Below are 24,996 nucleotides of genomic sequence, written 5' to 3' on the forward strand. Positions count from 1 at the left end.
CTTCAAGTCCGGATCTCGAACGCCGACAATACACAGTACATAGCAATCCATCACCCCTACAACCTCCTGGTACCCACAGGTCATGTAGCGCGCGGCTCGAAACAAGCAATGGGAACGTCTCCTAGCGCGATTCATGCTGTGCACTGACTCTCGGCGCGTTGGCTCCGGATAAACGAGTCGAATGTTGCTATCTGCGCATACCTACGCACTGTTTGTCGTTACAGACTGGGTAATAAGCCGTATTGATTGGAGGAGTGCAGTGCGGTGCATCGGGTCTCAAAGAAGGTTTTTCATGTTGATCTTGAACCTCCTGCGGAGCCGCAAGACTACGACCGCGACTCAATACACAGTAGACGGAGAAGATCTCTGCCCTTCTAGGTAGGCATCTCCGTGAAACACGATATACATATGTAGTCACACTAGTGGGCTCTGATCGCGAAGCTCGATCGAGGGCGTATCAACCTCACCATCGATGCGACTCCCAGCGCTTGCAAAGAACACGAGTTGAAGGTCAATTCGTAACCATACCATATTCATGGCACAACGGCGAGAGAGCAGTACGTCTAGCTAATATCCAGCCATCTTCTTTGCTTCTCAGCGCCACATCACGGGTGAACCAATCCACTCATACTATTCAGACAAAACCGCAGCCTCCCCGACGGAGCTCCGAAATTCCTCGGAAGGATTTGCGCACCTCCTATCACCGGGAAAGCCGCAGGCTTGATCGTGTACGACTGTTGTAGACAGGACATTACTCAGATGCCAACAACTCACAATAACTAGCCGTACAAAGAGAACGGTCCGGCATTGATTGCATGGATGCGTGTTTGAAAACAGGCGGGAGTCATGTCCTGGTTCTAGGATGCATTCGAAAGCGCCGAAGTGCTTCACATAGACTGACTAGTCATCCGTATGCAAGTATAAAAGTGGCCCGCAGACCGACCAAACAACCAGCATTCAGTATCAACAGAAACCCAGAGAAAGTCAAGCCATGCGCATCTGCGATGAATCCTTTGGATTCGTTCAAAGATTTGGAGACTCGGCAGCAGCCATACTTTTAGGTCATGATGTCCACCGAGAGTACTTTGTACTAGGCGAGTGGACAGTCATTCAGGCACCGTCTTTGCTTTCGAGAGATTGCACAGAATAGTAGACTCATACTACGGCAGCCACACCCCCATCACAGGACCTGCAGAGACGCTTGCGAGCAAACAGGACCACAAACATGTTTTGTTGCTGCGGTACTTCGTACACCGAAGTGCAGACAATAGAGACCTATACTACCGCAGCCATACTTTCAGCACAGGTCTTGCAGCGACGCTGCTTTTGGTTGAAGAGAAGGACAGTCATCAGCCAGGATCGAACTTTCTTGAGAGTAAACAGGTGCACATAGACGCTTTGCTGCTTTAGGTTTCGTTCAGGCGCCTGAGTGCAAAAAATGGAGACTCTGACTGCTGCAACCAGACTTTCAGCACAAAATTTGAACCGACCCGGCTTTTGATCAGGCAGAAGGACAGACATGACGTATTCTTTCGCTTCTTTGAGAGCAAACAGATCCACGTATATGTTTTGTTGCTGCGGATTTCTTTCAGGCGGAAAAGTGCAGAGAGCAGAGACAGGTGGGTTTAAGTGCGCGGCAGGAGTGGCTTATATGCCCGGGTAGAGGGGTGGTCACATACTTCCAAAAGCCACAACCAAGGGTTTGCCCATATAGCAGCAGAAGGCACCTTTGATGTGCATGCCGCAATTGCAGCACAGACAAAACACATTCGTTCAACAGATTATGATTTGAGAACAGACCATACGATTGATGTCAGCGAATTGACAGCCCAGCAAGAACAGCAGCACCACATCGCGGGTCGTTTCCGGTATTTGGTACATCGAATCGGGGCAAAAAAGCCAAAGACCCCTCCATGAATGAGGTCGCCTGTCTTTTGAGAAACATCCCATAATGTCGCCTATCTTTCGAGAGCCAGGCCGCGAGGGCACTGGAGAACAGAAGAGCAACACCACATGCGAGCGCAGCATGCAATTTTTAGAAGCAGTGAATAAGGGCACAAGAAGCACAAAGACTTCCCGTCTCCATCACCGTTTTCCAGGGAGATTTCATGACGGTCGTGCCCTGTGGCAGAGAGCAGAAACACCACATTAATTCGGCCATCATCCATTTTCAGAGCGGCAAATCAGGCAGAAAGACACAGAACGTCCTCTCCATGGAACTGCCAGTATTACTTCTTGGTCCACGTGGCATGTTCAGCGCAGAGAGCTTCCCAGACATCATCATGGTGCACGTTTCTTTTAGAATAGAGAGACAAGAGTAAGAGGCAAGACCTTGAACAAGTTCAAGTTTTGGCGTGCCGTCGAGAGAGAAACAGAGCCGGAGCATGTGTCACCCGACATGCGATTTCTGGAAGCAATGTGACAATGGACCAAGTCGATTCCCACCCGCGCTCTCATGAATAGACTTTTCAGGAACTTTGGAGCATGGGGGAGTGAGGTGATCGTATTGTAGCTGTTGCCAGAGAAGAACAAAACATGCAAAGACTCTTCGAGCATTTTGGGAGCAGAGGAGAAGACAGATGTGGAAGTGTGCACACACGTTTTTGAGTGAGGGAGCGAAGGCAGACATGTACGTCTTGTTGTCATTTTGCGAGGGAAGAAGAGAAGCTATGCTGGCGTTCAGAGCGTCTTTCAGTTGTGCTTTCGAGCAGAGGTGACGAGGAACATGTCCGCTTGGAATCATTCGTTGGTGCAGAAAGGAGAGAAGCAAGCCATGGATACACTTTCGAAGGGTTTACGCTGAGGATCGGAGATTGGTGTTTTGTTCAGGAGCAGATAGTAGCGGAGGGTAAATAGCCAGACACGTCGAGGAGGGCGTGCTACTGTTTGGAAAGCAGAAGAGAAGGGGCATGTGCTTGCATCCAATTCTTTCTCGGAGGAAGCAGAGAAGTAATCAGTTACACGTCGTTGCAATCGTACAAGAGAAGAAGGGATGTCAGATTTCATATTAACAGCATGTCCTCAGGGACAGAACAGAAGACAGATACCATTCGGGCTCCACTTGAGTATTTGACGTAGGTGCTGAGAAGGAGAAGATGGCCAGCAAGGCAGAAGTAGAAGAAAGAAGCTTCGTATGATCCCACTATATAGTAGTTCCGAGAGCGCAGAAAACCAAAGAACGTCTGCCGTTCATTGTAAGGAGAGACAGGGAAAGCAGACGTAGTTTGAACAAGCTGTTCTTCAGAAAACATGGCTTGATACCTGGAATACTTTGGTGGTGGTGGGCAGAGCAGAGATTTTGTGTACAAGTAGACTCAAGGATTCAGGCGATCGGTGAGATGCAGATATACAACATAATTGAGCAAGACAGCGCATCCAGACATGATGGGAGGTTCAAGAGATCTTCAGAGCAGATGAGGTAGGTCGCAGGTTGACTTCACCGCTCCATCTATGCGAACGGAGACCATTTATAGAATGGAGTCATCGTCTCGATGCGACGCTCGTTTACGGCGATCGATGGCGGGAGAAGAAAAAGGCAAGCTGCCGGACGAGAGCACATGAGATCCACGTGACTGTCTTACAGACGAGGACAGAGGAAGAACATGCTATCTGATGCTATGAGGTTTGGAGCACAGTAGAAAAAGTGTCTGATAGAGAGAAGCAAGCCAGAGCCGCGAGAAACACTCATGCGTGGTAAGGATTTAGGTGACTGTCTGAACACAGACTTGCACACCGTTTGTAGTTTTCGGAGGCAGAAATTCAAAATGACGTAGTTTGCGAGCGGCTTGGTTTCAAAAATGAGGTTTTCGGTTGATGAGGTGACGGCACTCACTTCCAGGCATAGTCAGCCCAATTGTCGATTTCGGTAGCTGTGGAACGATTTCATGACAGGGACGAAGAAGAGCAAAGGAGCAGGAAACATGACTCCAAGACTATTCGGATTGCGCTTAGACCGGTAATTTTGGGAAGCAGCATTGAGACCAGTCATGTAAACTGAGACCAGTTTTTGAAGATCAAGAGAGACGACTTTATGGATGATTAAAGTAATGGGTGATTTGTGATTTTGAGGAATGATCGATTTCGCAGATATGAGCGTTGGGTGTTGTGGATTGAGGAAAGGTGGCGCAGAACATCAGGATTTCGATGGCTGCGTTTTGCGCGCACAGAAAGCTCCAGACATGGCAGCAGCTTTCGCCGCAATTTTGCAAGTAGCGAGTACTTGTGACGATATGAAGTGCAGAAATAGTCGAGATGCACACAAACAATCAAATGAAGGTTGCATTAACAGCAGATTAGTCGCAAAACTCATGTAGATACTAGCTTGACCAGCATCTGCTACATCTGGTGAGGTCGAGGCACGCTATTCATACACGTGAGTGTAGCAACAGGCGCCGGAGACATGATGAAGGAGAGAGAAATATCGGTCGTGAGGTCAGATCAGGATGGTCGCGAACATGCGTTGTTGCGCGGCATGTCTTTTCGTGGGATTGTTTGAGCAAGTGAGAAATCGCTGAATGACTGATGACAGAAAAAGAAGTTCCCGGACCATGTCGGAGAGGTTTGATGATTCTGGAGGGCAGACAAGACTGAGCATGATGAAGAAAGAGAATGTCGATAGTAACTTTCGAGGCAGACAAGGTCGAATACATCGACGTGGTAGCGGTTAATTTGGCGTATGGAATGCAAGTCATTTCTTATTTTGGGAGCGAACAGAAGACATAGACATGAATCCGATCATTTTAGTAAATGCACTGGAAGTAGGTTTGCAGATGTAGAGGAGGTGTTGAGGAGTTATCTGTCAATTGAGCCGGAGGTCATGCCGCAGGGCTGAAGGGCGCTAGCCGAGTCATGCAGTTCCAGACAATCGCAGCTCGAAACTTTGCCGCACCGCATCGCCATGCCACCAAATGTGCGACTCCCCGCGGTCAAATTTCGATCGCTACTATTACCGCCCCTCCGCGCACATCTAACAACGCTACACGACTCTGCACGCCCAGGATGCGCTTCAGTCTCGCCGCACCGCATCACGGCGGCGCCATGCGTTGTCCAGCGCCGCTCGCTGTATCTCTATAAGACGGCCACCGCAAAGACAGCGCTGGGCATGCACAAAGTCCTAGATTTTGAACTCTACACACCAGCGCCACCCAGCGCATCGAAACACACAGTCAACCTGGTGGAGAGCCCTGAAAGGCTAACGGTGGTTGAAAAGGACGTCTCGCTGCAAACACTCTACGATGATCACGTCTCGCCTGGAAATTTCCTCTATATGGCGGTACCGCTTGACAAGAAAGTTGCCGGAAGCTTCGACTTGATGCGCGAGAGAGACATCCCGTCCACGGCCCGGTTATACACCGTCACCGGATACAAGCGCGTCTTTGAGGGCAAGAAGCGTGCCGAAAAGTTCAGCAAGTGGCTCACGCCGCATGAGCACCACGGTCCTCTCAAAACCATACACTTAACTCTCTCAAGCCCGGCGGCATACCAAAAGCTGGTCTTGAGCCGCGCGTACCAGTTCATTGGAAACGGCTCGCCAGTCGAGGTTTGTATTCGTTGGAGTCCGCCAGCAAATTCGAAGACGACGAGAGGGACGGATCCAGACCTCCCGGCATACATGGACGAGCATTTCCCGCATCTGCGGCCAGATTTCATCCTGAAGAGCATGCCTGAGGGGACAGTGTATGTCGTCCAGCCTGTCAGCGACGGACGGTGCCTCCAGTGGGTGATGGGCAACCAAGCGGTTCACCAGGACAAAAACCTCACAAATAGGTTGCTCAAGGTCAAGGGGGCAGTGGAGAAGTCGTTGGATGATAACCAGATGGCGAGAAATTACCTCGAACGGCAAAAGAAGCGGCAGGGGCTGCCTTACACGAAGGTGCCCAAGGCTTTGCCTGGGGAGGTCAAGTTGGAGAAGACTGGTGAGAAGGGCCCCTTGACGCTGGAAAAGAGCGGCAGTTGGTCGCGAAAATCGGTTCCTGGCACTCAACCGGTTAAGAAATCTGGAACTACGACGGACTGGACGAATCGCACGCAATTGAGCATCGTCAGAAAAGTGCAGGCGTTCGACCCGCAGGACTCGTTAGGGAAGGGGAAGAAGAGAGCGAAGTTCAATTGGCAAACAAGGGGAAAGACAAGTTAGTGGTGTATTTGATGAAGCAGTGGCGTGCAGTAGCACAGTGTACATTACAACATACTCCTAATCCCGAATGCAGACATGTGAAAGTGGGTCTACCAAACGGAGGGAACCTGCATCCAACAAACTTGAGCCTCAATTGCACCAGAAGCTGCACCAGAACCTGCCTTTTGTAGGCCACGGTGCCATTGGACAGCTGCGCCGCCTGTTCAGCATGTACAGACGGCACGGCGCTGGTCTGTTCGTTGTGGCTTGAAGTTCGTCATCGTTTGGGCACCAACTTTACCAATCCCGGCAGAAGTTGGTCCGCCGCGTCTGACATACATCTCGTTTCCTCGATCCCCGTGTACATAAACACCTCAACCCGTGCGCACGCGGCTGCCTGCATGCTGTCCACGAGCGTCTCCTAACTGCCACCCACGCACTCGCCGCGCATTGCTACCGCCGCCGCCGCCCTGCCCTGCGCCCGTCGTCCGCGCACCTCCGCTCGTTCGCAGCCCCCCTTCTCACCCCGCGCACGCCCACGGCCTCGCCCACGTCCGCCTCCCACCGGCCTCAATGAACGCCGCGCGCCAAGCGTGCCGGCCAAAGCACCAGATCCTCGTCCTGAAATGCTATCCCAAGTACAACAAGACGCAGACCGACGTGCGCGCCAACTCGTCCGAGCTCCAGTACCTCCTCTACTACGCCTCGACGCGCCGCAGTAAGCTCACAAAGGTCACCGACTTCCTCGACAAGCGCGCGACCAGCGATGTGTGGAAGGCGCGCACCGGCAATGTGCAGGTCACTCTGCAGATTGTGACGGCGCTGATCGAGAAGTGCCCGCGCGACTTGCCCCTATACCAGCGCGCCGTGCTGAGCATCCTGAAGACGATTCTGAAGAGCAGCGATGTGGGCATGGTCGAGGAGACGCTGCCGGCGTTCGAGGCGCTGTGCCGGCACCAGGAGCCCGCCAGCCTGGCCGATGCCGAGTACGTGCACCAGTACGAGGAGATTGTGCAGCTGTACGCCGGCTTTGCGGCGAAGGAGCAGGTCGTTGAGAAGGGCGCCCAGAGCTGGCCTGTGATGCTGCGGTTCAGGAAGGTGGGGCTGCAGGCGCTCAAGGCGGTCGCGCAGAGCGAGAGTCTGGCCAGCGGGACGGGCAGGCAGCTGAACATTATTCTTCCGGTTATCTTGGAGAATGTTCATGGCGACAGCGGCGCGTATCTGACGCGCTTGGAATCGAGGGAGAAGGACACCGAGGCGCACGACAAGGAGCTCGCGCTCAGCCGGAGGAAGAGCGTGTCTGCGGCTGCGAGAACGAGCACGAATGAGAAGGAAGAGGGCGGCGATGCAGCCGCGGCCTCAGGGACGACTGAAGACGCGGACAAGCTGGCAGAGGAGAAGGTTGGCGCGCTGGCGCTGCAGGCTCTTAGGAACATCTTTCAGGGCGTCAACCGCGGACAGCTGCGTCTTGCGACGTCGGTCGTGCTCAAGTTCATCGGCACGCATGCCAACGGGCAACCCGGTTCGGCCGAGGGCTGGGCAACGAAGCTCATGGCCATTATCTGCACATGGGCACCTGTGCAGGATCGATACGCAATCCTGGTCGCCATCGTCGAAGCGCTTGTGCGTAGCCCCATCGTCGAAGGGGACATCGAGCGACAGCTGGTGCTGGCAACGACCATTGACTATCTATTGAGCTCCACCATCAACTTCATCGGACTCAGCGTCATGGACGTGCTAGTCGGGCTCATCTCGCACACACTGTTGATTCTCCAGCTTGGTGGAAAAGGATCGAACATACTGCCTCACCAGCAGCAGACCACATCGGTGCTGTCGGAGAAGAGCGTCGAAGGGCAGAGCTCTGCCGACAGTGTGGGCGTCGTTATGGAGGTCACCAAGGAGCCATCGCAATCAAGGGTACAACTGCTCCACACCGTACGCAAATGTATGGCTGATCTGGCCACGCACGTTTACTACACCGACCAGATTTCGGACATGGTCGAAGCCATTCTGAGTCGGCTGAAGCCCTCTCCATCAGCTACAACGACCGCAGAAGCGATAGAGAACCCGGAGGAGGCGATTGATGCAGTTGCTGCCTCAGTTAGCCTGCGAGAGAAGAAGCACGTTGACAAATTCTTCTCCTTCGAGACTGCACGCATAACAGCGCTCGAGTCTGTCACTGATATTATCAAGACAGCAAACGCCCGCCGACCCGACGGCTCCTCGGCCTCAGTAGCGCGCAGTAGAATTGGCGTAAATGTGTGGAAAGGCACGCAATGGCTTCTTCGTGATCCTAGTGGGACCGTCAGGAAGGCGTACGTGGATGCGTTGGTCACGTGGCTGACCAAGGAGAAGACAAAGCAAGATTTGAGAATCCTGGATCACTACCGCAGGAAAGACAGCGACCATAGCAAGGGTGGCCGAAGCAAGCGTGCGGTATCGAACGCGTCACAAAGGGAGAAGTCACCAAAGGTTGCGAGCAATAGCTTCTTATCGCTCCTGCATTTGGCTGTGTACGAGAATGCGCTGCAGTTTGTCGACTCGGAGGCGGACTACCTGCTTCTGCACCTCCTCCTTGCTACACTGGTCGAGCGACTGGGAGTCAATGCTGCGCGAAGCGGATTGCCGATGGTCATGCGTCTGCAGGAAGATATCGCCACTGTTGAAGAGCCTGCCGCGAAAGTCCGAATTGGCAGTCTCGTGCACGGTTATCTGTGGTCTCTCAGCATGACTTTCGATTTCGAAACCTCGGCCATTGGCCGCACAGTCCACAACGAGATCACACGGCGTAACAGCCATGGCCTGTGGCTGAAGAGCATCCGCGTTCCTCCCATGCCAGTCGACCGCATCGATACTCCGCACCCGAGTATCTCGCAGCTGCCAGCGTCGATTGTGCAGTCCGAGTCACTACTGCCATTCGACAACCGCGACGCCCTCGTGGACAAGATCTCGGAAGGCTACTCGACGTCCCTTTACTCACCTCCCTCGTCTCCACCCGGCTCACCTGGCCGCTCGATGTCAGCATCTTCCTACTCTGGCCTCCCGGTCATCCACCAGCCAACCATCGAGACCAACAATATCCTTTCCACGCCTACCATCCCGTTCAAGGTCCGCGAGGATCTTCTTGCAGACTGGACACGTGATCTGTGCCTCGCAAGCAATACCAAGGGCGCATACAGCACCTCTGTCTCCGGCAGCAGAAGCGGGACGCTACACACAGGGAACCGCAACAACTACCTTGGTGTCCGCATACCCAACGGCGAATTGGACAGCAACGGTAACTCACCGACTCACAGTCCACGAAGAGCGCATTCGCGCCCACCGAGTCTAGCATACGGCCTTGTCGGGCGCCTGTCATCGCCGCAAAGGCGGCGAAGCCCAAGCGAGCACAGAACCAACAGCAACGACACGCCGCGGAGCCGATCATCCCTCCGCAGCTCCGTGCGCGTCGACGACCTCAAGCGCGCCCTGAGCGGCTCCGCCAACGCCCCCCGTACAAGCTACAGCATGCGCCCCGCCACACGCCGCGACGAGGACGAGGAAACCGACTCCCTCGTCAGCGCCCACTCCCTCAGCGACGCCTCCTTCACCACCACCCACGAAGCCCTGGCCCGCGAGCGCGCCGCCCGCGCCGCCCCAACCGACGACCCCGGCACCCCCGCCGCGACCCTCACGCCCCGCCCTGCGACCTCCCAGACAGAGTCCTCGACGTCCAGCAACCAGTACTTCTCCCGCGCCGACGTGCCGCCCGTGCCCGCCATCCCCGCTGATTTCCACGGGCACACCTCGACGCCATCGACTGCCGGTGTCGGCGATGCGCCGGAAACTAACGGCGTGGCGAAGAGCCGGAGCGTGAAGAGCGGGGTTAGTAGGGGACGGAGTGGGAACCGGCAGCACCGGGGCAGCGAGGCGGGGAAGCTCGCGCAGCCGATTACGGTGGATGATTTGCTAGGGGATATTGGGTTGGATGACGATGAGGAGGTGGACGGGGAGGGGCTGGGGAAGGCGCCGTATTGAGGGCTGGCAAGGGTGCCGCGTTACTTTCGTGTTTAGATTTGTAAGGGTGGTTTGGTGAGCGGGTTGTGGGGGATCGAGGTTAGCGAGAGAGGAGGTGTATTACTAATTCGTCTACCGTGTCTGCATACCCGCCTGGCCGCTCGACTCGTGATGTGGAGTGTAGATGATGCCGTGCTCATGTGCGTCGTGCGTTTGCACCACGTGATGTGCACGAGGTGCGTGCGGTGCCGCTGGGCAGGTATATAAGCTCCTCCTGCGCTCCGTCGACGCTCTTCTGTACACACACTCTCTCTTTTCTTCGTATCGAAAGCAACCAGACAGCGGTTCATGTCTGTGGCCTTCTCTGCGCTTGCAATCTGCCCATGCTCTCAGGTTCTAAAAACACAAACCCTTAAAGTAGGCAAGGATGTCTGCTTCTCTCTGCCTCTCTTCTCTGTCTCCCTGGCTCTGGTTCTCTATCCCTCTGTTTGACATTCATCCCGATATGTTTGGATGTCTGCACGCTTCTCCGAAAGTTTTGAAATTTTGGAAGGAGACTTTATGTCTGCGGCTGTGTCTTTCTGGAAAAAAAAAAACAGAAAGATCGCAGCAACATGTGTCTGCGGTGCTTCTGTCTAGCGCATTCTCTGCGCTCTAAACCGACAGATGGCCGCTACCATGTCTGCGGCCTTCTCTCCAGAGACCGCACACAAATTGATGATGTCTGCGGTGCTCCTGCCTGCTGCACTCTCTGCATCCCAAAGGAACTGACACATTGTTTATGTCTGCGACTCTCTCTTTGAAGTCGTCATACCCAATAACGATGTCTGCGGCGCTTCTGCCTGCCGCCCTCTCTGCATTCCAAACCAGGCTTCCCATGTTCACATGTGTTCTGCTCTCTTTCTGCACCAGAATGTTGTACGACGACTTCTGCCGCGCTTCTGCCGGCCCAGTGATTGCTCACTCTCCGCATTTTGAAAATAGCAGTCATGGAAGAACAGATCTATGTTGCTCTCTCGAAAACCCTCAATTGCAGTATCAATGGGGGAGCTGTCTGGGTTTCTGGATGCCCTCGAGTATCCAAATACTAAAGGCTATTAGACATGGTCCGATGTCTGTGTTTTGCTCCTTCTGCGGCTGGTGGCGTATTTGTCGCCGCCCCAACTTCTCGAAAGATTCCCGTATGGTTGCAGCTCCCTCTGGGTCTGTTTGCCGCTGCCTTTGTTTTACAAAAACAACAGCAGTAAGATCATTTCTACCGCTCCTTTTCTCTGCTTGGACATCTTTCTTTATGTTTCAACCATCTATACAACAGACACATGTCTGCGGCTTCTTCTGCCTTCTCAAACAGGATCTTGTGCGAACTGATGGCTGGGACTCCCTTTCTGTCTCTCCTTCTGATGTTCTGCTACTGAAGATTTCAACGAACTTACTAAAGTAATGATGTTCGTGGCTCGATATGTTTCTCTACTTGAGGTTTTGCTCGCGCGGCACGTTCCAAAGCGGATTCAGCCACGGTCATGTCTGTGGCTCCCTCTGCCTTGGTTTCTGCCGCGGTAATGCTTAAGATGTTCCCGCAAAAGATCAACTGTTGTGGTTCTTTTCATCTCCTCATACCCTACTCTAAATTTTTGCATCTTCTTTTGACTCTCCAAAACTCAACCCTTGGGTTAACATGTCTGCGTCTCTCTTTCGGTGTCTGCACACCGCTTAATGTTAAAATAGATCATGACAGACATAATGTCTGCGGCTTTCTCTGCTTGGGATTTTGCACGGCTGTCTAAATTCCACGAGCCTTCTTAACAGAAATCGATGTATTTGTGCCTTTTCTGCTGCTTTGAAAAGATTTCAACGGGCAATCCATGTCTGCAGCGCTCTCTGCCTACGCACCTGTTCACTCCAAATCCTCAGCTTTCACACCCTATCACGAGTTTCTGCGCCTCTTCTAAACGATATTCAACAAAATCTATGTTTGCGTTTTCTTCTGCCTGAGTATCTGCTCACTCAAAACCTTAATCTCCCGATCTACTTCGATTTCCCGCGTCTCTCTCCGACTCTCCAGAGTCCACCAGGTTCACCCTATGTCTGCGCCCTTTTCTGCTAGGGTATTCGTTTACTCTGAGTCTCTGACCCGACACTCTACTACGACACTCTGCGCGTCCCTCCGAATCTTGAAAAAGACCTTCGTAACTCCCATGTTTGCGCCTTTCTCCGCTGGGTTTCTTCCCATTCTGAAGTCCTGACCTGACACTCTACTGCAAAATTTCACACCTTCCTCCGACTCTCCAAAATAACAGGTCATGCAGGCGATGTATGTGCCTTTGTCCGCTCGGATCAATAAACCTGCTTCAATCCCCAGTTCTTACTCTGACATGAGTATCTGCGCCTGCCTGTGCGGTCCTAAAAAGGTACATGGCCGAATCCATGTCTTCTGCTCGCTTTGTTGGAGTAAACTTATCTCCCTCAGACTCTCCAAAGGCTTTCTCAGTTACTCCCATGTTTGTGCCTCTCTGTCTCGATAACTGCGTATTCACCTTGCCCAACACCTAAAGATGAACATGAACTATGATGTCCACGACCTTTTCTGTCTCCGTCAACCCTTCTATCGGCCTTCCTCTTCTCTTCACAGCTCCGTGAGTCTTTTCCGAAGGTCTGAACGAGGTTACATGACTATGCTACTCGGCTCCGGAAAACCGACAGGAATGGTTCTATGGGTGTTTTTTCCTGCTCTTTGGGACAAATCAGTCGTCTTTCACGGGTAGAATATTGCCTATTCTCTGGATTTCTTTGTAAAGATGGGAAAAACCACCTATTTGCTCTGCAAGTTCTCAGAATGTCGTCTCGTGGGTGGTCGTTCCTTGACCTTACAAATTGTGATGCTAACGCTGCATGGGTGACTTTTTCTGCTATCAAAGCGAATGTATGCACTGTTACTCTGTTCTCTAAAATGCTCGCAGGGACAGACCATGGCAATGCTCTTCTTGCCCTCGGAGAAATCTGCCAGAAAATCACGAGTAGTTTGTTTCTGCACTCCAGAGAGTGACATGAGGACACAACTTCTAGCCCTTGTCTGCGATCCAAAATATGGGGCACCAGGTATGGATGTCTGCCGCGTTCCTGCACTTGAAATGGTGGTGGAAACTCACGAAACCATGTTTGCTCCTCCTATTCTCGTAGGGAAGACCCTGAAGAAGATGGATACCTATCTGCTTTTGTACCTGAAACACTCCTGTCATGTTAATACCTGCCATCTTCTCTGCCCTTCGAAAGATAGCTTTTTCGCAGTATATCTGGTCCTTTTTTTTTTGCCTTGAATCGACACCAGAAAGCGAGTATGTCTGTCTCACTTCTGCACTGAACCGATCACAACTGTAACACATGCTTCTCTGCTTTCCAACTTTCTGTGAACACGTACATGTCCGCTGCCTTCTTTCTGCTTCGTGAAAAATCTGATCTCGAAACAGATAATGTGCCTGATCTCTGGAGCAGCGCGGCATTCACAAGATCTACTGCACAGTTTATACAGATCACTAACATGAGTGAAAACACCGGGATGGAGGCCGAGAAATTCTGCTACTCTGACCTTAGGAGATAGGGGAGCTACGTGCCGAGTTTATCGCTGCAACTGTCAATAAGCTTCGACTCTTCCTGAACTGCTGTTAAGATCGATTCTGTCAGAGCGCTTAGCAAAGTCATCACAGCCGATACATGTCTTCTGGTCACTAAAGATGAATTTTTACAATCGCATGTCTGTATTTAGTCTGCCAACCGAATCTCACGGCCACTAATCATTTACCAACCTTTGTACACCACTGCTAAAAAAACAAGTCGCTGTTTCATGACTTGGCTTCTTTTTCAATCCCCGATTCTCAACTCTGCCGCGGCTCCTTCATTCTTCCGACCTATCTATCAAGTTTCTCAATATCTTATAGTCGAGGAAAGAAAACAGGCAATTCTCTCTTGCCCCACGATAGGAATCACCCGATCTCATGACAGTATCCATCAGATCTGCTTGAAGAGATGTAACCACACTAAAACTTTCTGCATCTCTGCGCCTCGAACTCATCTCACGGCCTGATTCTCACTCGAACTTTCGAGGTACACCTTTGTTATTTTCACCTTGCGCTGCCAAACAATAACAGCATGCGATCTATGGCTTCTTCTTGGCCTAGATACAGAGCTACTGTCTAGCGAGGACTGACTACTCCGGTCTGCTTTCTCATTCTGCCGGTGTACATGAATGTCTGAAATACCTCTGTTTCAGCTAGTAGAAATCATTCTGGCGACTTCTCCATCTTATTTACTGTAATCTGGCCAATCCAAAAGCAATTCAAGATGAGCAATGGTACAGCTAGGCTATTCGTCAGGTCTGATTACCGAGCAGGACGTAGCATGTCCAGTTTGTTCTCTTGGTTTGTAGAGTGCTGACGGCTTCTTGGTCCTTTATTCTGGACTCACGTGGCTGGGCTCAACGCCTGTCGCCTTTTTCGAGTCATTAAAGTAGACGGTCATCTTCCTCGTGTCTTCTTCTGCTTCTACCGCTCCCTAAAATCGGCCCAATTATAGCTCTGTTCTCCCACTAAACCTATTTGAAGTCTAAATTCATCAACCTTGATGAACATGACAGAAAAAGCCGACCTTTCTCAACCATGTCTCCCGCATAACAACACATCTCTCACATCACAAAAGCACCGCTGATCCCTTTATGCTCCGTTCTGCTAAGTTTCCACAAGCTGCTGGTACCACATCACGTTCCTCTTATGCCGTGGCCCCCAGAGAAAGACTCGCAACTGCTTGCACCTATAAAATCAAAGAAAACACAGATGCTATCTGACAGTTTTTTGGATCCCCAGAAGCCCGGCAACGAAAACAAGTACATGAATGTCAATGTGTTGTCGGTAGTCCTGCGTCTCTTTACTCAATCACCATTGTGGTACCCGGAATTCTGGAGTTGTACATCTTGGTCCGAAATAAACACTTGGCAAAGCGCATGTCTGCTTCAAACAGATCTTCAGCATGCCTACAGCAGTTGTTCGCTGTGATTCCCTCTATAATAATGGAGAAAAGCCTCTTTGCTCAAAAGATACCAGCCTTCTCTGAAACCAGAACCCTGATCACCTCTTGTCTATCTCAAAACAAACGTGGCAGCAGTTGAATGGCTTGTGTCCACCATGCTGCCCTCCCTTATCAAGATGGACTTCTTTCCTGCTCGAGAAACTGGATGTAAACAGTTTCATGACTGTTGAAAGCGAACAGTTGCCTTCGCATGGAGTGTGGTGTTGATGTTGGTGCTCGAAATGCAGACAAGACGTGCCCATCCGTTCTAGAAATGAACAGTCGGATGATCCATGTGGTGCCTGAACGAAAGATTGAAAAGCACTCGATGTCAATTCACGTCTCGTGCTCTCGATTACAGTCAAGTCGAAAATCACGAAAAAAAGGACTGGGTATTCCCCTCATGGGAGCACGTGTCGTGAAAGCTGCATCTATCCACATACGCGATCCAACCCCACTTTACCGTGAATGTATATTCCTACCTGGAATTTTCTTAATTCAAAGCAATGACGAAGCCCAATATGAGTGGGTCCCTCGTTGGATGTTGCGGTGGCTAGAGTACCCGCATGGCGCTGGCCATCAGGGTACTACGCACCACGCGCAGCACTCGCACCTCCCATCTCGAGACCTCAAGAACGCCTCAACACACACCATCAACCTTGTCGTGAGAGAAACATTGATGTATGTTCATATTACTTTTTGCTGCCTGACATTTGGTATTATGAACTTACACTGACGGCTCGATGATTCACAGCACCCCATCATGTCCCACGAAAGCGTCTGGTACTCGCGCCCCCGCACCTACGGCAAAGGTTCGCGAAGCTGGTACGCCTCCTTCCCCATTCATCATTCTATCTTCTCGAACTTATCGCTCGAGCCCTTAACGCTGCGAATAAAACCAGCACTGACGTCCCCAGTGTCGTGACCGGCGAGCGCAAGCATGCTGGTCTGATCCGTAAATATGGACTCAACATGAGCCGACAGGCTTTCCGAGAGAAGGCTGCCGATATCGGTTTCATCAAGGTAAGTGCCGCGGACAGGGGAATGAGAGGCGGGCTGACTGGTTTCAGTACCGTTAGATGGGCGCAAGGGCGATGTGTGCGGAATAGAGATCGAAGGGAAAAGTTGATTGATATCTATCTAAGGGAAAGGCAAGACTAGCTGTAACGACTGATGTATTCCGATGTAGCCGGTACTCAATGAAGCGCTTCCGCCATACGATATCCAATGCTGTGTCAATTTACCTTGTATCCGTGTTTACCAGGATAGCATACAATCCTTCTTAGTTAAAGAACGGAAGAAGTAGGCAATTGTTGATTGATGCAACGCTCAAAACGTAGCTGAGTTCACGGACTGAAGCTCGTTCTTGAGATCAGCGGCAGTGCGGAATGGACGCAGTGGGCCATGAGGGTTGATTATGCCAACGGGAGCTTTGTTGATGTCAACTGTTCTCGGTGTGACATGCGCATCCTCACTCTGGTCAATCTGAGCGATAGATTTGACACTAGCAAAGTTTCCGTGGACGGCGCTGGGTTCTTCGTACAGTTTGAAGAACGGCAGGCCATACCTTGCGTATCGTGCTGCACTCAAGGGTCGAGTAGGTGGGTGCTTCCCGGTGACAGCCTCGTAATAAATCGAGTTGAGAATCTGGACATTGAATACAGTCGTGAGATTTGACTGCCATTCAGTGCCCAAGTAGTCGGGCTCAATGCACTGTTTTGTTGCGCCGCCTGTGGCGATGCTCATCTCTCGATGCTGCTTCTTGTTTACTTTACCTCCACCTCGAAGCCTTAATGTCAGGTATATGGTTTGTTGGTTGCAAACATTGTAATCTGATAGAGTCTTGTAATCATCGAGTCTCTTCCCACTAAATGTGAGGATCTGCTCATGTGGAGGGAATTTTGTCCTCTTGTAGAGGAGATTCTTTACTTGTTTGATAACTTCATCATACTTTACCGTGATGCTAAACTTCCCCGGATATGGCGTGTCCATGATGATTTGAAAATGTTTATCATCTGTGTTCCGATCTGTGTTCGGAGGGGTATAGGGAGTGATCTCGAATTGGATGCCACCGGCTGTATCAATGCCAGTAACTTGAGATTCCAAAGAGTATCCACTGCCGAACGGCATTGCAACGAACTGCTTCACCCTTCCAGGAGACTCAGCGATGCCATCAAGCCACCGTTGTCCAGGAACGATAATGTAATCTTGAAGTGAGGTATCACGGCCTACGCCACTATCTCGATTCACCGTAGCCATCTTTGTACGTCGCCTCAGTGTCGTCGCCATACCCTCCATTGCGGGCTCGCCAGAAATTACGTTAACACCGCCAACGTAGATCTTTATCATGTAGTTCTGAGAATAACTACAGGAGAAATTCATCCACATGGCCTCAGACTCTATTCTCGGTCAGTTCTCTTTTAGACATGAACACAGAGATGTGGGAGCTTACGATACATGGGAAAGAAAATGCCGCCCTTGGCAGCCATGTCTGAGCGCATCTTGGAGGCATATTGAGATACCGGCGTCAGCGGAAATTTGCCAAAGTCAGGCGGAAGATTCGATATGTGTTGGTTGTCTGGCACGCGAACTGTACGATGGAAGGAGATGTATAGATCATCATTGACGAGTACGTCATCGCCGTGTAGCTGAACGCTCAACGACTCAGCCATGGGAGATTGTTGAAAGCGGTCAATGTATGTGGGTAGATGGTGGATGTGAACTGGAAAGATTGAGGGTGGGTTGGGTTCAAATAGGTTGCAGAGCAAATGAACGCACGTGCGCCCAGCGCAAGCAAGTGCAGGGGCGAGTGACTGCGAACAAACCGAGTGTGACTTCCACAAGCAAGAAACAACTAACGTAAAACTCCACAGTAAGCTACGAGCGCATGATTGTATGGCAGCCTCTGATTCGACACATGGTGTGCCTCCATACGCGTACTCGTCTGTCCTGCTACCACATAGGTACGGAGGCTGTATCGACCACTCTAATTATTATTGATTTGCTAGTATGTTCGAAAGGTATAGTAGCCCCTGAGTAAAACATCTACATTACTCCACGCTATGCAAAGAACTGATCGCCGAAGTCTAGTTGTCTGAGAACAAGTACCGTCTGCTTATTCAAATTAACCCCTTCCGTCCCTCTCTAACCAACTGCAAGCTCGTCTGGCAGTCCCCACAATACCCTTTCACCCACTCCTGCACATTCTTGTCTTTCTTCTTTGTTCCATCGAGGATCGAGCCGACCTTGGCGCACCTCTGTGTCTCGTCGAACAGCCAGTGCTCGTATTCTGCCTCTACGACTTCCTGCTCGATACGATTGACAACGCGCAGCGCAACAAGCAGGTCGTGGCGCTGAGAGCCGAGGTTGCGGCGTGTGCGCTCGAGACGTTGTGTGCTGTGGGTAGTCGGGTCGTACAGGGTGTTTGGTAGCGACATGGAGGCGGGGTCGAGGAGGTGTGTGAATGTTTGGTGGCTGTTGTGAATCAGTAAAGCAAGACACAGGAGAAGCAATCGACATACCATCTGTTGTCTACGATGCTATCAGTGGGCAGCGCAAGCTCGATGCTGGTATCATTGGAATTGGCGAAAGCTTGAGCAATGTCGCGGAGATAGACTGAGCGCGACATGCTTGTTGATGGCCCGACACCAAGGCGTGACATGTATCTTGCGGCATTGCGCTCGCTCCACCACGACCAGCTGTCTTTAGAGGTCAAGAAGAAGTTTGCGCCTCCGCTGGCAAGCAGCAGCACGACCAGCAGCTTATGGGCGGACACGACGTTACCGATGCCAGTGAAAGTGGCAAGCACCCAGCTCATGACCGTTGAAAGGATGCTGATGATGACATTACCCACAAACTGTGCGATGAAGGAGCCTGTCGTGATTGGTCGTAACTTGAATTTTCGGGGGCGGTTCGGCGGTGGAATGTCATCTGCGTTGACCTGCACAGCCTGAGTCTGAACACCGATCTGACCAAAGATGCTGGTAACCTTGCCAGTGCTTCGATTATTCCCCAGACGAGCAACCTGATCATTGACAACGTCTACGAGATCCTGCGCTTCAAGTTCTAGGTCCTGCAGACCCTGACGCTCAATGAGCTTCTTCACAATCCGCGGATTGCGCTTCCAGTCAATCTTGGTATGAACGGCAAGCTTACACCGTGCCTTAGAAACGTGTGTGATGACAATCTTGCTAAGAAGCACAAAACGCTCGTGTCCTGGCAGGTACCATGGAGTCTTCCTATCTGACACCACGTAGCAAAGATGATCGTTCATGACTTCAATAACTTGGTAGTCATTGATGATCACACTGGCACCGTTTTTGCCAGCAATCTCATATTCAAAATCGCGGCGTTGGCGGGTCTTGTCAGTTGTTGTCCAAGGTCCCTGGACGACGCGTTTCGCCAGGCGTTCCCTGTACAGCAGCTGAAAAACGGCGCTCTTATCTCCAAACAGGATGTGGAATAGAGCCTTCGCACTGATTTCGTAATCCTTCTCGACTGCGACTTGCATCATACCAGCAGGAGCGAATACAACAGGCTGCGATGGCAACTTGAACTTGGTTGTGTTTTTTCGCTCAACACCCGATGGACCAAATAGGTTTCCATCAATGCGCAGACTAGTCTTGATATTCTTTCCTCCATAGCCAGGATCCATAGGTGTGTCCGGTGAGATCTCCTCCCATCCTTCCTCGCCCATTGAGTGATGGGTTTCGTCTGTTTCCATCTTGATCAGTGACTTGATGACATCCTCTAGCTCATACTCGTTAGAGGTGGCGTTGCGCACAAGGTAATTGAGTCGTCGCTGCAACAGCTTGAGAGGCTCGAGGAACGTCTTGACAGTGATTCTAGTGGCTCCATCTTCTCTGGCGCCAATCTTGAAATGAAGAAAGAGGAAGTCGCAATCCTTGCCGGGTGCCGCCGTGACTTCGTCAATCTGACCCATAACGATGCCTGTGACAAGCACAAGGCCGAGATGGTTGCTGTAGAAGTATATGTCCTTAGTTGTGACATAGACGCGGCCTGGAAATTCCTGTTGCTCAGTCGGATTCCAGACAGCACGGAACACCAACACAAGTTTTTCAGACCGTGGTACTGTAGGAAACAGGATTCTGAACTGCGCATCTTGCAATCTTAATGCTGCAGGGTAATAGTTGGGGAACTCCCCCTCCGAGGTCGACGGTCGGCTCATGGACCCACCGAGACTAATCGTCTTTCGATGGCCAGGGGCTGCAGGTGTTGTACCTGCAGATGTCTCCTGGGCCGTAGTTGTCTCTAAATTGATGTCGAACGGCTCACCAGGAGGCGAATTGACAGGGCTCGGTGGCCCAGACATGCTGCGATCGCGTGAACCAGACTCGTCTGGCTTCCCAATCTTGTGCACATAGCCCCAGTTGACAGAGCCCCACAGATTGGCCATAAGACCACCCGGCATGTTACCAGACTTGCCAATGCCCAGTCCCCGCTCGCCGCTGACAGCAACAGCAGCTTTGCTGAGATTTGTAGGCGCTGGGGGATTCGCAAGAGTGCTTGGCGATAGACTTGTGTATGGAAGTGTCTGTCCCATAACGAGTCGTGTGTCTGGCAGGCCTGGTGCAGGTGCAGCAATCTGCCCTACTTGTACAATATTGTGGCTAGCGGAAGCAAGACTGGCAGATATGAGACTAGCAATACCGCCAGATGCTGAAGAAGGATTGCTTCCGCTGAGTTGTGGCCCTGCCGTGGTTCTGCGTGACAGATCAAGTTTCTCCATGATCCTGGCAGCATGATCTCGTCGGCCCACGTCGGGCTCTCTGTCAAAGCCAGTAGCTCGGCGTGAAATGTCCATACTAGCACCACGCGGGGTCTCGCCTCCTGGTACCCCAAGCGATGTTTCGGCTCGATCAATGCCCGTCATGTCATCACTCGGATGTGAAGCATGGCCTTCGGAAGTTTTCGCAGCAAACTCAGGCGCGACTGGTGGGCTAATTGAAAACGCAGCATCGACGGCGCCCTGAACCGGAGTCTCTTTAGATGTGTCCTCCAGAGCTTTTCGTTTGGCAACCTCGAACGCAGAGATCCATTCTGTGATATCGCCTTGCGTCTCAGCCTGGAGCAGGATGGTTGTGTCCTTCGTTTTGACTTCGAAGCAGAACCTGCGTTCTTCCTGGAATGCTGGACGAATACCGCAGAGCAGCACACCGATTTTCTCGGACTCCTCGACCGCGCCAGAGCGTGTGCCCTGTGTAAGCCAGCCAAAGATTCCATTCTTAACAAAGAACCATCTCCTGACCCAATATGTTCTCGCAGGCTTCCCCGTTATAGTGCGCTGGAATAGCCAGCCCTGCTTCTCTGCCTTTTCATTCCCTATATCGGGCTTTGCGGGCGACTGAAGGTTGGCAGAAGTTGGACCGGGGGTACCCAGATAGGCGACGGTCGACGCTGCGTACGTGTCCAGATCTCGAGATGGTCTGGCGCTCGATTCGGCAGCTTGCTCGACCTGCTGTCTGGCGAGGTGCAGCTCTCGCTTGAAGACACGCTCACCGTTTTCCATCTCCTTACTCCAGCCCCGTACTCGCTCGATATCTGTGTTGCCAAGTACAAAAGGCTTGTTTGGTGCATCCTGTGCCGTCTTCATGTCGCGCCACTGCTCGTGTATGACCTTGACGAGGACCTTATCCAGCGTCAGTCGCACTTGCGGGGCCAAGACGCAGAAGTTCATGCTCGCTTGCAAGTATGCGCGCCGAGCCTCGTGCACCTGGAAGGCGTCCTCTCGCAGCGACGACGCCTCTTTGGATTTGACTTGGCTGGCATAGCGGGCGATAGCGCCGTCGAATGTCCGTTGCGTCAGGTCGAGGTTCTTGCGCGCCTCCTTCAAGACGCGAAGATCGTTGTTCAGGAAGGCTCTTAATGGCTCGCACACACTTGTCTCTGCCCGTTTTAAGCTTCGACACGTGCTGTTCCAGTACTCGCGTGCCCCTTCGCCGAAACGCTTGAGGGCCAGCACGGTGTAATCGTGGTCAAGAATGGCTTCAGACAGCTGCAGCGGCGGGTGCGAGGCCTGCACATATGTGTCGACCACGCTCTGGAGCGTGGTGAGCTCGGAGGCAAGCCTCGATGTTGCGCGGACGAACGAGTCGAGCCATCGTTCTACGAGCTCGATTTGGTCGCCGAAGTGCACGGCGGTTGCACGAAATGTAGGTGAGTCGAGGGCGGCTTCTTTGATCACAACAGGACTGCGCTATAGTGAGTGTTTGGTCATCGTGTGTGTTGGTCCAACGTACATCAGCGCCAGCGGCTTCGAGACGGGCTCGAGAGTGGGCTGCTGTGCCTCCTTCTCCGCCATTACGTTGATTTATCCCGGAATGCCGGATCAGAAGGGGTATAACAACAAAAGTCAAAATGAACAAGGAGGGAGGTTATAATACATGACAACAAGTGCAAGTGAGCTGAGGGACTCCCGGCGCGGTTGCTGTTCACTGCTCGGGCATGTTCGTATTAGCCCGTATCAAACCCGACGCCCCTACGTCAACCGGCGAACGGACCCTGGCCCACTTTTAAACTTCAATCTTGGCGCGCCATTCCTCTGCGAATTTTTGAGGCAGGCGCAACACACACCACACGACACCCAAAATGCCTCGCAAATCCTCGGCAAGTAAGCGCGAGCTGAATGGCGACTCGGTTGTCGCAGAAAATCGCCCGCAGAAGAAGGTGAAGCTGCTCGACCACACCGACGACGAGGGCTCCGATGTAGAGACCGGCACAGGCTTCAAAGTGAACGAGGAATATGCACGCCGCTTCGAGCACAACCACAAGCGCGCAGAGCAGCATAGGCGTGAGTGTAACTTGTTCGAGTAACTCCAATTACGCTAACGTTGCTCAGTCGAAGAGAAGTATGGCAAGGGCAGGGCCTTCCAGAATGAAGACGAGGATTCGGAGGACTCAGAAGAGGGTGTTGAGGAAGACGACAATGCCGAGCTACTCAACGAAGCACTGGACGACGAGGTCATGGCCACACTGAACGCTCTTCGCTCGAAAGATCCCCGCATCTACAACAAAGACGTCAAGTTCTACACCGAAGTTGAAGAGACTGGCGAGGGCGATGACGGAGCTAAGAAAGAGGCATCAATGACACTGAGGCAGTTCCACACCAAGAACCTGCTGGAGGGGAGGATACCAGGCGAAACTGAGGACGATGCGCCGCCCAGGACATATGCACAGGAGCAAGAGGAGATCAGGAAGAGCCTCGTCGATGCTGCGGCCGACGACGGGGACGATGACTTCCTAGTAGCCAAGCCCAAACCTGTTTCATCGAAAAAGGATCGCAAGAAGATCACACAAGAAGACGTCCTCCAAGCCGAGCGAGACCCCGAGCTTTTCCTGTCGAATTACATGGAGTCTCGCGCATGGAAGCCCGCCGACAAGACCAAGTTCCAGCCCCTCGAATCCGACGACGATGAAGAGGACGCCGCCATCGACGAGTACGAACATGCCTACAACACCTACTTCGAAGACACTACTGGCACCAATGAAAAACTCACCACCTACGCCCGTGACGCTGTCGCAGCCACAACTGTTCGTCGCGATGAAGGCAACAACAGGAAGAAGGCGCGAGATGCTGCTAGGGCGAAACGCGAAGAGGAAAGGAAAGAGCGTGAGGGAGACCTAGCTCGTTTGCGCAAACTCAAGGTTGAGGAGATGGAGGCCAAGGTTCAGCAGATTCGCAAGATTGGAGGCCTGAGCGGTCGAGATTTCAAGATGGACGAATGGAAAGACGTCCTCGAGGCAGAGTGGTCCGACGACCAGTGGGATCGAGAGATGGAGAAGCGCTTTGGCGAATCTTACTACAACGAGGCTGATGCTGGATCGGAGAGCGACGATGCCGCATCGAGCAAAAAGAGCAAGAAGCCCAAGAAGCCCAAGTTTGACGACGATATTGACATTAAGGACTTGATCCCCGACTTCAAGGATGATGACGAGGACGAGCGACCCACACTGTCCTCAGACGACGAAGAAGACGAGGATGCCATGGACGTAGACGCACAAGAGTCTGCCACAAAGCCGAAATCGTCCAAGAAGCTCAAGCAAGAAAAGGCCGACGCCAAAGCCGCCGCCCGCCGCGACCGCCGCCTGATCGAGAACCTCGTCAACGAGAACCTCAAATACGAAACTGCGCTCGCAGCCAAACCCTCCAAAACCCCCGCCAGGTTCCGTTACCGCGAAACCTCTCCCACAACCTTCGGTCTCACGGCCCGCGATATCCTCCTCGCAGATGACAAGCAGCTCAACGAGTTCGCCGGCCTCAAGAAACTCGCCTCCTTCCGCGACGCAGACAAGAAGAAAAAGGACAAGAAACACCTTAGCAAGAAAGCGCGCCTGCGGCAGTGGCGACAGGAGACCTTTGGCGATGCCGAGGGACCCAAGGGCGGGTTTGAGACGCTGCTGGGCGATGAGCAGCCGTCCGCACCGGTGCAGCATAGGAAGCGCAGGGTGGAGGAGACGGAGAGCGGGATTGTGGAAGAGGAGAAGAAGAAGAAGCGCAGGAGTCGGAAGAAGAAGAGCGCCGAGGACGAGATTTGAGTGTAGATACCATGTTTGCGAATAAAGACTACTTCGATCAAACGCCTGGTGTATGGACAGTGCGCAGTTTATCGTTATACATTAATCGGTATATGCTTTTCTCCTAATGCAGCACGCGCGCAACTTTGCGCTGGCGTGCGCGATGCCATTCTCATTCCAACCTCATACCAACATCGTCGGGACGCTTTCTTGCCCATATTCGGAACAACCAAATATACACTGTACCCCGAACACACCAGCCTCACACCCACACCCTTCTTTCTACCCCAAGTCCA

At 52.2% G+C, this 24,996-nt stretch overlaps 7 protein-coding genes across 7 annotated transcripts; 5 read left to right on the forward strand and 2 right to left on the reverse strand.

Moving 5' to 3' along the window:
• Positions 1 to 4,895: 4,895 nt before the first annotated feature.
• On the forward strand, positions 4,896 to 6,257 carry C7974DRAFT_386091 (uncharacterized protein; the record flags this gene model as incomplete). Its single annotated transcript, XM_046141025.1, has 1 exon — positions 4,896 to 6,257. A coding segment is annotated over one exon (1,241 nt), but the record flags the coding sequence as incomplete, so codon positions are not given.
• Positions 6,258 to 6,274: 17 nt separating this feature from the next.
• C7974DRAFT_386092 (uncharacterized protein) lies at positions 6,275 to 10,290 on the forward strand. Its single transcript, XM_046141026.1, has one exon. The coding sequence runs from the start codon at positions 6,689 to 6,691 to the stop codon at positions 10,130 to 10,132; it is 3,444 nt and encodes a 1,147-aa protein (XP_046001755.1). The 5' UTR covers positions 6,275 to 6,688; the 3' UTR covers positions 10,133 to 10,290.
• C7974DRAFT_386093 (uncharacterized protein) lies at positions 10,280 to 11,217 on the forward strand. The gene is made up of 2 exons (XM_046141027.1): positions 10,280 to 10,684; positions 10,722 to 11,217. Exons 1-2 carry the CDS (start codon positions 10,539 to 10,541, stop codon positions 10,912 to 10,914), a joined length of 339 nt encoding a protein of 112 aa, XP_046001756.1. The 5' UTR covers positions 10,280 to 10,538; the 3' UTR covers positions 10,915 to 11,217.
• Positions 11,218 to 15,788: 4,571 nt separating this feature from the next.
• C7974DRAFT_386098 (ribosomal protein S14) lies at positions 15,789 to 16,387 on the forward strand. Its single transcript, XM_046141028.1, has 3 exons — positions 15,789 to 15,991; positions 16,084 to 16,189; positions 16,237 to 16,387. The coding sequence occupies exons 1-3, from the start codon at positions 15,930 to 15,932 to the stop codon at positions 16,243 to 16,245; spliced, it is 177 nt and encodes a 58-aa protein (XP_046001757.1). The 5' UTR covers positions 15,789 to 15,929; the 3' UTR covers positions 16,246 to 16,387.
• A 108-nt stretch (positions 16,388 to 16,495) lies between these two features.
• C7974DRAFT_447484 (uncharacterized protein) lies at positions 16,496 to 17,838 on the reverse strand (the record flags this gene model as incomplete). The annotated part of the gene is made up of 2 exons (XM_046145638.1): positions 16,496 to 17,565; positions 17,619 to 17,838. The coding sequence occupies 2 exons, from the start codon at positions 17,836 to 17,838 to the stop codon at positions 16,496 to 16,498; spliced, it is 1,290 nt and encodes a 429-aa protein (XP_046001758.1).
• A 227-nt stretch (positions 17,839 to 18,065) lies between these two features.
• On the reverse strand, positions 18,066 to 22,637 carry C7974DRAFT_351668 (uncharacterized protein). The gene is made up of 3 exons (XM_046139491.1): positions 22,426 to 22,637; positions 18,688 to 22,377; positions 18,066 to 18,640 (listed from the first exon to the last, which is right to left on the reverse strand). The coding sequence occupies exons 1-3, from the start codon at positions 22,485 to 22,487 to the stop codon at positions 18,286 to 18,288; spliced, it is 4,107 nt and encodes a 1,368-aa protein (XP_046001759.1). The 5' UTR covers positions 22,488 to 22,637; the 3' UTR covers positions 18,066 to 18,285.
• Positions 22,638 to 22,774: 137 nt separating this feature from the next.
• Positions 22,775 to 24,721, forward strand: C7974DRAFT_431139 (ribosome biogenesis protein-like protein Kri1; the record flags this gene model as incomplete). The annotated part of the gene is made up of 2 exons (XM_046144754.1): positions 22,775 to 22,976; positions 23,025 to 24,721. 2 exons carry the CDS (start codon positions 22,775 to 22,777, stop codon positions 24,719 to 24,721), a joined length of 1,899 nt encoding a protein of 632 aa, XP_046001760.1.
• Positions 24,722 to 24,996: the final 275 nt, after the last annotated feature.

This window comes from Boeremia exigua, assembly GCF_020726555.1.
Source record: "Boeremia exigua strain MPI-SDFR-AT-0100 chromosome Unknown C7974scaffold_2, whole genome shotgun sequence".
Lineage (NCBI taxonomy): Eukaryota > Fungi > Ascomycota > Dothideomycetes > Pleosporales > Didymellaceae > Boeremia > Boeremia exigua.

Coding starts and splice junctions, on each gene's coding strand:
- C7974DRAFT_386092 (XM_046141026.1), top strand. CDS start 6,689: ATGAACGCCGCGCGCCAAGCGTGCCGGCCAAAGCACCAGATCCTCGTC.
- C7974DRAFT_386093 (XM_046141027.1), top strand. CDS start 10,539: ATGTCTGCTTCTCTCTGCCTCTCTTCTCTGTCTCCCTGGCTCTGGTTC. Junction 10,685..10,721: donor GAGACTTTATGTCTGCGGCT/GTGTCTTTCTGG, acceptor GAAAGATCGCAG/CAACATGTGTCTGCGGTGCT.
- C7974DRAFT_386098 (XM_046141028.1), top strand. CDS start 15,930: ATGTCCCACGAAAGCGTCTGGTACTCGCGCCCCCGCACCTACGGCAAA. Junction 15,992..16,083: donor GGCAAAGGTTCGCGAAGCTG/GTACGCCTCCTT, acceptor TGACGTCCCCAG/TGTCGTGACCGGCGAGCGCA.
- C7974DRAFT_351668 (XM_046139491.1), bottom strand. CDS start 22,487: ATGGCGGAGAAGGAGGCACAGCAGCCCACTCTCGAGCCCGTCTCGAAG. Junction 22,378..22,425: donor TCGAAGCCGCTGGCGCTGAT/GTACGTTGGACC, acceptor ACTATAGCGCAG/TCCTGTTGTGATCAAAGAAG. Junction 18,641..18,687: donor AGCATCGTAGACAACAGATG/GTATGTCGATTG, acceptor GATTCACAACAG/CCACCAAACATTCACACACC.